Here is an 11,335-nt window from a genome sequence, read left to right as displayed (position 1 = left end):
TCCTTCTTCCCGCGCACTTTAACAGATTGGAACAGCCTGCCATTATTACAATTGATAAACACCGATTCTATTGAACGTATGTGTCTTCAAATACTAAGGGTATTACCATGTCGGCAAGCCTTGTTACTGTTTTCTTTTTCTTACACGTGAATTTTGTTTGATGATTCCTACATCTTCCTTATTCTATTATTTTCAGTATTTTGCAATGGTCGCTCGTTCAACTTCTCGTACTTTTTTTTTTTTTCCTCTCGCGATAGTGGTTGCAAGTGCTCGTATATGCGTGTGATACTGTTCTAAAGTTTGTCAAGTTGTCTTCCTTCAGTGTACCTTCTCTTAATCTTAGTCGTCGCTTTCATTTTTTTTTATACTTACATATGCAGCATATTGCTTTTGTATTTCCTTTTCATGTGTGTATGCATATATATACGTGCATATGTAAATATTTATGTATTCTGCCCCTCCTGCTTGGGCCCCCATTCGGGCAGGGAAGAAGTTTGGGCGTGTTGCTGGGATACATACAAATTGGGATACATAGCGCAAGAATGGAACACGGACGAAGCAGGAACACGGGACGAGCACATACAAACTGGGACACATAGCCCAGTTTGTATGCATCCCTATTTGGGCCTGCAATATTGAATAAATAAATAAATAAATAAATAAATAAATAAATAAATAACTGCCCATGACAGCGCAGCGCTCCTCAGGAAACTTCCATAGATGGTGGCGCCAGATTTCCCTCTAGGTGTCATAGTGAGAAACTCTGACATGCACCGAAAGCAATCGTGCAGCCGAAAACTCGTCAAAGAAGTCACCTTTTAAGCATATGATATATTTAAAAAATAAGAAAGCAGCAAAGAAAGTAGCGTTAACTATTTCATTAGATCGAAGCGTAGACTGTCGTGTCTGGTCCATGAACATGCATGAACGTTTGTTTGTTTGTCACGTGACCGTTGCTGCTACCCAAGGCAAAATGGCTGCTGTTGATGGTGGTTTTTGTGGCCTGAAGATGCGAACGAGATTGAAAATTTGGGGACTGTTACCCATCGGTTTTGTCGCACTAATGGTTTCAAGCGGTAAGTTAGGCTGTTTGAATTTAGTCTGATAAGTGATAGTTACTATTATCGCTTCGTATAAGCACTTTCCAAGTCGTTAATTTTCGCGTTTGAGCTGCGTTGTTTGTGTTGTTATTAGCGCATAACTTCCATAACTGCTGTTTGATTCACGCTGAAGTTATGCTTTTGCTGTCAAATAATTCAGTTCTTGCTGTGTGGACGTTGTTGCTATTTCTTGGGTGTTTCGATCTGCACTCTGGTGCAAATATTTGACTTCTAAACAGTTGTGGTAGCTTCAGTAGAAACTGAAGTGTTTGCTTGTGTTGTAAGCCGCTTTGGTCAGAGCGTAGAAATGTTAGAGCCGTGATTAATTCATGAAGGTTCATTAAATAGCCCCTTGCTGCGAAGTTGTAATTCATGAAGGGCTGCTAACCGTTTTTCGCTAACACGATTAAGCACCGCCATTACGGAGCTCTGCAATTACGTTAACAAATAGGGTGCGGATGTGTGACAGTGTTTTCGTGAGCGTTCGCTCTAGTTGCGTGAAGTGCGTTCGAAACGATGTAATTTCATCCAGGTATGCATCCGTGGCATGTCTTTACGGTTGTATGACTTGCTCATTGCCAGTATTTAAGGTATGTGTACCACTGGCGCGCTCTAGTTGTTTCAGTTGTATAGGCTGTCTTAGTAACTGGATCTCTGGCATATACACAGATACGGTTACTGTATCAGTCCAAATGTATAGCTTGTTTCAGTGGCCGTAGCCTGCGTTTGGTTTTCGCTACCTAATGGAACACAGCGACCAACGCAATCTACTCTAGGAAAACGTAAAATATATGCGTAAAAAACTAATTTTACTTGATGGAGATAGACTTGCTTTCGGAGAAACACGAATCGCATATAAGTGCAGTTCGCAGCGAAGCATCGCGAATGAGAAGCAGGACAACCGCATTTAACCTAATTCTGCTAGACGTACAGCATAGAGAGCAATACGAACTAAAAGAAAAAGTAGGGAGTGGAGAGGCGCATGGAGGGGAGGGGAGGGGGGGGGGCGATCAAGTCTACTTTGGTTCGTGTAACTGTGCTCATATCTCGAGATCTGGCAGAGTTCAACAGGATACGAAATGTTGCATAATAATGCACATTGTTGGGGTGTTACTCCAGCTGTGCTGTCTGGTATGTGTGCGACCTCTTCCCAATGGAGTGAGGAGCAGTTGAACAAATCATAATGAGAATCGACAGATGCTAAATTTGGGACCATAGTTTACCAAAGTCGGTTTGTTACATTTTATTGAATATATGTGGGTATGAAGCAGGAATGAGGAAAAGCATTGCTTGTTAAAAAAAAACAGGGAAGTTTCTTAATAGATGTTTACTAAATCACCAGGCTGGAGAAATATTTGTTAACATCTTGATTACCATATGAAAAGTTATGAAGTAAAACTCGTGGGCAATATTTTGTAGCTTGTCATTGCCTTTAATTCTATTCCTTGTTACTTGTCACGCTGAAGGACCAACTTCTGGCATTTCAGCAGTACAGCAGTATGCAACTTGACAAAGGGCAAGAAGTTTGAAAAAATAATTTTCATCCCAGTGTGTACTAACACCTGGAATGGGCAACATTTTTTTACCTGCTTGTGAACCACGGCAGTCTAAATATGTGCTCCTTCTAGGCAAGCTGCCTTTATTTAGAATTGTTGACTGCCAGCTGGGCTAGTTGAATGCTCGTAGCGTAGATAAGGCATTCGATCTGTCCGCTTCTGTGTTCATTTTTTTCCCTCTGTGTAGTCTACACGATGCCATTTTGTCTACACAATCCACTATGTTTTGTCTTTTATGTATAACGATAAGTTAGCAGTGTCTTGATGCACACTGTTTAGGCTGAGAATGCTTGCTTTTTACAGTTGTGTTGGGACCTAAAACTCCCTTTTACCACATTTTGTTTTGCTGTGAAGTACAATCCTTTTCTTTGAAAAACTGCCAAAGGACTGAGAGGCAGGCTAGTTGGTTGGTGTTCGTCTTGGTAATATAAACTGCAGTGAGGCAGCCACATTTGATGAAAAACAAAGGACAAGTGCTTGTCTTGTGTTTTCGGTTGTTGTGTGTGGTTTTCGTGTTGTACTTCTGTACTATCAAAGTATCAAAGTTGCTTTTGTAACTACAATTTGACAGTGGTGACTACTCTAAGTACATTTTTGAGCAGTGAGCATTACCGTATCTATAATAATGGATGCAGTAGATCCCATAATAAAGGGATTTATTGAATGTTCCTCAACACTGTTGAAAAGGCAGAAAGACACTTGAAAGATTTCATGGTAGCCATTATTAAATTGCGGGTAGTGTAATGATATGTTGGATACACTCTTGACTCGTAACCTACAGGAAACTTCTTTGGCCATCCATCCTCCTATGGATGAAGTGCTTATTGTCTAAATAAACGGAGGTGGCTATGACATCCAGCTTCACAGCAGGTCTTTCACTCGTTGCTGCACTTATGCGTTCCTTGTTCTATGAACTGTGAGACATTCAGCACATGCCGTGATAGGAGGCCCTCTTTGATTTCAAGCTTAAACCTGGATAGGCTGTGTCTCGGTGAAACTGCTAGGAGGCGAGCATTTAGTTGGAATAACCAATAAGCAGCATCAGCCAAACTTGCAGGGTCCCTCACCAGGTCACATAACAAATTTTGGCTATACGCTGCAAGTTGTTACATGCCTTCGAAGGAGCATGCTAGAATTTTTCAGATTGGTTCATTAATAGCCGAGATAGAAATATTTTAGTGCCACGAACCCACTATTTCATGAGGCGAGCATCAACGCCAACATAACACTCTCTTCACTTGCCCCCGTCCAGCATCCGCAAGTGAAATTCCTTCCTTGCATTCTCCCATGCCAGAGCCAAAGGATCATGGACACATACATCATAGGCCCCGCCTTCTTCTTTTGCTGTGCGGCGCACTTCCGCTGACAGCCTTGCATGCGGACTGTTGTGTTTGTCTCATTTCGCACAATGCATGATTTTGCGCACTGTGCATGAGAGCACCTGACTAGCGGTATAAGTCAGTGCTACATAAACACTGAGGCACACGCAAGTGGATCACAGAGCATGATTGTACGCTGTAGCACGGTAGGAAATAGTTTCATTCTCTGCGCACGCGACTACTCGACATGGGAACACTCAGACGAAATGGAAGTACCTCTCTCTCTCTCCACGGTATGAAAGTGTAAAACAAAAACATGCAGACATTCTGTTTGTAAGCTTTATTATGTCCCTAAACTTTAATTCATCTAGTGAAGCAACAGATCAAACAAATAACTACTGTTCTCTTGAATAATTCTCAGTCACAGCACTGCCATGTGCGTAGGCACACTTGTGCAATGTATGTCGACTCTCCGGTTGGGAATGTGATGCCCGCGAGGAGAAGGGCAAATGGCACTTCGTTTGAAATTTAAGCCCTTTCCATGGTGCACAGGGATGTAATACATAGCAGACATGATTGTTAGCGTGAATTGTATATGCACTGCTCTTGTCAGCTCAAGATGGACAGACCTGGTGAGGGGCCCTTTAAGCGGAGTTCTTGCATAACATCGCACATGTCACTGTTTTTGTAGCATCTTTTCCAAGAACAGTTTGTTGTTACTCATAACCTAACAAAGCATGGAGAAATGGACTACAGTCGGGTACAACTTATGAAGGCAGGAGAGGCCCCACCCAGATGACCGAAGCACGGTGGCCGATTGCATACGCAACTAAAGAAATAGTCCCGCTGATGCGACTCGGCCCATTTTGAAGCACGGGCTGCCATGTTCTCCATCGGCGTGGTCACCGGTTGCCCAGCTCACTACGTCAGTCGAGAGTGCTTGGCGTGGAGGCTCGTGTGCATCTGATCTGCCTTTGAGGGCAAATGCCGCTGCCTTCTAAAGTTGTATCTGAGTATAAGTAGATGGAAGTTATGAGAACAGTCACTGTGGTTGATAATTCGATCAATTTATGGAACAGGACAGTGATAGTTGTACCACACAATATCTACCAAGAAAGAGGAGGGAGTTGGGTTTAGTGGTCGTTAAGGTGCATTAATTCCAGGAACAGGGACGATGGTTTGCATAGAGTATTGGAGCCAGATACACAGTAGCTCCTTTGACATTTTCCTGTGTTGCTGCTTGAAAACGGTGAATGCCTGTGGGATGGCTAGAACTGTGGCCTTGACTCACTGAAACCATTTTTCTGCCCTAACATCTTGCTGAACATTTGTAGTCATGGTGTATATAGGCAGTGAGACATGTGCATTCATGGTGATGTTTACATTACTTGTTTCCTTGCTTCCCAAGTACCAGAAAGCTGGCTTATATTTTCTCCACTTCGAAGGTTTCCACTGTTGTAAAGGCACTTTAGAGTGCATACACAGATGTTGACTATGTATTTTTATTTAATAGGTAATGATGAGCTAGTTGTTGCTCCATGATTTTGGTGAAGCAGTGCATTTGAACTGTGCATAGCTTGGCAGTGCACTCCGTCTCCCTGGTGTCTTTGGTTGACTGTCGTCACGCCTTCAGCCGGTTTTCTTCTTCTAGCTGGGCAGTGTCCATATGGACCAGTGCACAGTATGGGGTTGTGTGGTATGGTGGGGTGCGCCATTGCGAACATGCACTACACCCATTTTAAGATTGTGGCTAGTATCATCTCCAACCAATCTGCTTTGTTAGTTGCCATTTCATGCTTTCATCTACTCTTGGTTACGGGCGAGCCAGCAATTCTTTAAACATCCATTCATTGGGCTGTGCGGTAGCTTTAAGCACAAAATGCACTTTTTATTGAGTATCTGATGAAATGGTTGCTGTATATCCCCTTCAGGCGCTGTGGACACAATTGCGCGCACCAAGTTATAGCATCAACAGCTAAAGCATTGATTAAAGTAATGATATTTGAAATGTGTCGAATATGCCTTGAAACACTTCTGATTGGAATTGTGCTGTAAGTCCGAATAACATTTGCAAAATGTTTTAGTAACACGAGTGGCAAGGTAGATGGTGGGGTATTTTCGCTCGGTGTGTGTACATTGTTGCATGTAGCTGGTTCACGTTGCATGTAGCCAGCTCACTTCTTTCATTGTTACACCACTCATAATTTTCAATTGGCTGGATAGGTGCTTTTCAAGCCTGCTAGACATTAAATAGTTGGTGTTCTCGTATCCGAGGTTCCTGTAGCGAGTTTTTGCATGGAGTCCACATTCTGTAAACAGTTGAAGATGTAAGAAATGTAGTGAAAGCAAGTTTCAATCAACAGAATTAGCGCCTGAAAGGGATATGCATATTGCTGCAAACTTTTCTTGTTAGGTGTCAATACATCCTGTTTCTAGGTTCTATGATTGGCTACATTTTGTTATGCTGAATGGCATCCAATGCTATAACAATAGCAAACATATTGTTGAAATGTGGTACCTCTTGTTCGCTGCATTTTGGGTCCTTTAGAATTATCTGGAAGAGTGAAATATTATAACTACCTTTGTGGAGTCAAGGCATGAAATACTAATTAAAGGAGTACTGTCAAACGTTTTTTTCGGAAGTTCTTGTTGCTTTGTTAAACAGCCATCGGCCAAGTATAGCCATAGAGCCTCGATTCCCAGAGACCACAACAAATAGTTCCATTGCATTTTATGGGACCAGTTCAAAATGTGCACAAAGTGCAGTGTGGCTTTAGACGTAAAAAAGGAGACTCATCACGTTATTGAAACATGTTGTGGCGGTCTTGTGGTACCAGATACAACTGATGCTTACACACACATTATCGTTTGGCTGCCGAAACCTAAGCTCCTTCAGCACTTGACAGGACAAAAGGGGAGAGCGTTCCCCCCTGTGTTTCCTAAATAAGCAAATGGTTGGAAGGACCACTTTGGCAGCCTTCAGCGTTTATGGTCATTGTATGTCCTTTAGCCACAGCACTGGGCTGACGGCATTTGTGATATCGCATGCACGTCCGTATGAAGCCAACAGGCTTAAAATTAAGCCAACAGGCTTAAAATTAAGCCAAGAAAAGCATAGTACTAAAAAGCAGTGGTTGAAATTGAAATGTAGAGAGTAATTAGAAAAAGGGCAAATGAAAGTGGACGAAAGGATAACTTGTCACCGATGGGAGTGGAACTCGCAACCTCTGCATTACACGTGCATCGCAGTACCAATTGTGCTATGGTGACGGCCATCAACCCAACAATCCAAGCACCGCCTTGGTTATCTATGGTGTCGGAGTTGCAGGACGATCTCACTGCTGGCATCCAGTTGTAAGGTTTGTGTTCAGGCATGAACTATGTGGTAGCAGGCCCATGCCATCCAACTCACTCACGCTTGGGACATGGTTTTAGGGAGGAACTTGCTCTCATCGAGAGCTAGGAGTACAGGATTTATTTACATATTTACATTAAAACAAGAGATACATTTGACAGCCTAGTTTGACTCCCAAATGGAGCATGCAAGACGAAGCATACAGCACACAGCTCCAAGCACACTGCTTCACGAGCACACACTAGCACCCGACAAACTGCTGCTTAAAAGGCCTCTGTCCTCCCTAGATCTCTAGGGGAGGGAAAACTGCTGTCCAACCTTCGTCCAATCAGACCGTCCACAGTCGTTGGGGCGCAGTCGGCCCCTCTTTGAGGAGGAGGGCTCACACACTCACATATGCACTTTGGATTCCCAAAACCCGAGTTGAGCGGGTCCTCGTAGCCAGCTGGTCACACCTGACCCCAGCCGGCGCCTCTTAATTCCAGAGCTGACTTTCTCCGGTAGTCGCCACGAGTGTCAGCAAACTGTGACGAATCCTGGGGCCCCGAGGAAAAACGTACCGCAGAGCACCCTTTTGTTAAAGAAGCTCTTCTTGCTGCAAATAGACCATGAAGGCCACGGCAAATCAACCAGCAATACACGGCCCGCCAAACGTCGCCAGCCCTGCTGCCGTCGCCGACTCTCCGAAGAAGGCACATGGTGGATTAATGTTGCCATAGTCTCCAGTTCTCTGAAGGAAGGTCATTGTCGGTTAGCGCTGTCATCTTTGCCGGTTCTCTGAAGGGTGCCACCACCGCGGGTCGATCGAAGCACCTGCAGCGGGCTGAGATAGCTTTGCAGAGCAGTACCCCTGCAGGCCGATCGTAACAATGGGTACTAGATCTAACCAAGAGAGTGCTAGCTAGCGCTATTCAGGACCATGGCAAGTGGATGTAAAACATCCTTTTAATACATTAGCATTAGAAGTGTCAAAGCAGAAAAAAGTGTATGTATGTGAAGTGTGGGAAGTCGGTCACGTAGTAGAGGTAGAGGGGGGATGGGAGAGCTTAGAACAATGTGTTTGTGTATGTATGTTAAAATATAAAGTTCTGCGGAAACCGTGCCAGGTGGAGAGAAGTAATTAATAAAGGGAAAAAGAGACATCCACCCAAACGTAGCAAATTGCTACAAACGAAACCCATACGGGTTCCTCGAAAGAAAATCCTCACAGTTGAAAAATTCGTCCTGGTCTGGGACTTTAACCTGGGACCACTGCTTTTCCAGGGCAGTCGCTCTACCATCTGAGCTAACCAGGCGGCTAGCAGATGGTAGGGCAAAGTCGAATTTGTCAACAACTCGGAGCAAAGGCAAGAGTTTGACGTAATAGTTCTCTGGAAAGCGCGCAAGAGGGATAGAAGTAATTAATAAAGGGAAAATGAGACATCCACCCAAACGTAGCAAATTGCTGCGAGGGAAACCCATACAGGTTCCGTGAAAGAAATGCCTCGCAGTTGAAGAAAAATTTGTCCTGGTTCGAGTAGCATATGGGTTTCCTTTGTAGCAATTTGCTACGTTTGGGTGGATGTCTCACTTTCCCGTTGTTGAAACTATATAAATATATTAGGGCAACTGGTGGTCGGCTCTGGACCATCATCAGTTGCACTTCGCTTCTCGAAGAGTAAGGACATGTGTCAAGTAAGCTCCTGAACAACTTTTTGCAATGTGGTGAATGCGGTTTAAATCATGGATACGGGACCTCTAAGAGGTGCGATGTAATGCTAACACATTTCTCTTGTATTTGCTGCTGAATCACCACTCTATTCTTTTTTTTGCCTGGTGGCATCAGTTTTGGACAGGTTCATAAAGAAGATGCTGTAGATAGTTATTTGTTCCTCAAGAAACAAACTTTTTGGTGTCATTATGGGGTCAACAGCTGCCTAAAAAAGAAAAAAGAAAGGAGTACAGAAAATGTTCATGTCAGTACTGCTTTGAAGTTAAATGGCATTTCCTGCCTGTTCCTTTTCACTTGTAAAACATTGGTCTATTTATTCTGCTTGCCCTGTTTCAAGTGCTGGCTACATGCTTTCAACTTGTAGGTGTACTACTGCGCTCTTATTTGATGTCTGAAGTATATGTGCTCCATGCCTGTGGCTTGGTTTCTCAGTGTCACACTGGGAGTAGCGGTTATTGCTTAATCTAATTTGACCAATACACATTACTGCTGGTGAAGCCAGTGCACTGAAACCTTCACTGCACCATGGCAAACTGCTGAAAATGTGCAGTGCAAGTGTTATGCCATTATGTGCAACTGCACCATTTGGCTGAAGTATTTTGTACATTTGAAGCTTGTTGATGCCATTCATTCATTTGCTCCATCTCGCCAGCTCAGTGCAGTGAAAGTTATTGGTCACTCACACCAGCCAATTGGGAATAAAAGCTGGCAGTGTATCTCAGAAAAGGAAGAAAGGTTGCTCATTGTGCACTTGTAGTACTTCTATGAGCCTTCCACTTATCTAGCACGGGAGGATTGATGTCAGACAATGGATGTGTTCTTCTCTGGGTTGGCTAATGCAACCCATAGATTTCATTACATTGCGCGGATTTGGCAAGACAGAGTGTAGGCACTCTTCTGAGCTTCAAGCCATTTCAACACTTTCTAAATATTTTCATTGCAGGGAGAGCATTAGATTGTTACTGTCTCGGGAGCTGCCCTGATGGTTCCTACAATGGCACATGTTCTGCACCACCGGAAAGTGATTGCTTCAGTGCTGTTGAGGAAGTCTTCAATCCAGAGACAGGACTGTTAGAACCTGAGCGAACTTATGGGTGCTTGCCTGCGGAAGAAAGCAGCCTACTGTGGGTGTGTGGATTTGCCTTTAATGAATGATCTTTCCTGTTCTTACGTGTCCAGAAATAAGTGTTTTTTTTTTTTCATTGGGTAGCCTTTTAGTTAAATTTGGCAGCAACCAAAGCCTAAGAGCGCAAGAGAAAGTATAAATCACTTTTGGTGACGGTTGGTTATTGTGTGGAAAAAAATTATAGCTCAAACAGGCACTGAACGATAGATACTTGCATGTAACTCTGCTTTTGCTTGTGTTATAAATTGTTGCAGAGAAATCAAAGTTCAACAGCCTTTTAAATTGATTTGTATACAAATAGAATATATTTCAAACTCGGCAGGCTGTTTTTTTTTTGTATTGAAGTGCAGTATCTGGATAATATTGACACATCAATTTCTAGCTCATTTCGACACCAGCTTTAGTTGACTATTTCCATACAGTGTGCTTTTATTTTTTACTTTTTTTCAGCAATGCATAATTGCACTGTCGCATTGTAACTAAGAAGAAGTGGATGGTAAGGCAGAAGTGTTTTTCACAAAGTCACACATTAAAACTGAAATTATAAAGGAAAGAGAGATATTGGGTTATCACTAGACGAACTATTAACTATTTGCACAGTAGTCTTCATGTAGACCTATCCATACTCCCACAAAAGGACACTTTGGCTTTATTTTTGAAGCATTTGTAGATTGATCTTTCTTCATCCTTTCTTTCAGTGCAAGGCTCATCTTGTCCCACACAAGGTGCCGAAATCGATTGCTTGCTGCAGGAGTGGTGACCTCTGTAATAAGTACCTGAAGCCTGTGTACCGTATTGGGGCTGAGGATGGTTAGTACAACTTGCATTCTCCATGTGCTATTGTGTAGCAAATGCAAGCCTTCGTTTACTTTCTGAGACCCATAGACATCTCAGGGACAAAATAGCTTTTGAAGTCTCTTCTTATTGCCAACTTGTGTTTTACGAACTCGAAAAACCAATTTTTTGTTTAACTATTATGCTTAGATGTCAACAGCACTGTTTGAATGTTTGTGGACAAAGTAACTCTCTCCTTGTGTTTCTTATGGGGAAACCACTTCGCCTGAACACCGAGATGAAGATATAACATTGTGTGGTAGGTTGCCGTGTTGCTGCATTCAGGATTTGTAATGTGATCTCAACTCAGAGTACTTGAAATGCACCTCACATT

The 11,335-nt window shown here is 43.0% G+C and overlaps 1 protein-coding gene across 1 annotated transcript in view; it reads left to right on the top strand.

The window, feature by feature from the left end:
- Positions 1 to 924: 924 nt before the first annotated feature.
- Positions 925 to 11,335, top strand: part of tkv (serine/threonine receptor kinase thickveins) — a 64,474-nt gene continuing 54,063 nt past the window's right edge. The window contains exons 1-3 of the mRNA XM_070540722.1: positions 925 to 1,076; positions 9,985 to 10,169; positions 10,866 to 10,977. Coding sequence (XP_070396823.1) covers positions 974 to 1,076; positions 9,985 to 10,169; positions 10,866 to 10,977 — 400 coding nt within the window. The 5' untranslated portion in view covers positions 925 to 973. The remainder of the gene's footprint in view (positions 1,077 to 9,984; positions 10,170 to 10,865; positions 10,978 to 11,335) is intronic.

Source organism: Dermacentor albipictus, chromosome 1 (genome assembly GCF_038994185.2).
Source record: "Dermacentor albipictus isolate Rhodes 1998 colony chromosome 1, USDA_Dalb.pri_finalv2, whole genome shotgun sequence".
In the NCBI taxonomy this organism is placed as follows: domain Eukaryota; kingdom Metazoa; phylum Arthropoda; class Arachnida; order Ixodida; family Ixodidae; genus Dermacentor; species Dermacentor albipictus.
The sequence above is the reverse complement of the archived record's forward strand: the minus strand, read 5'-3'. Positions and strand labels throughout refer to the sequence as shown.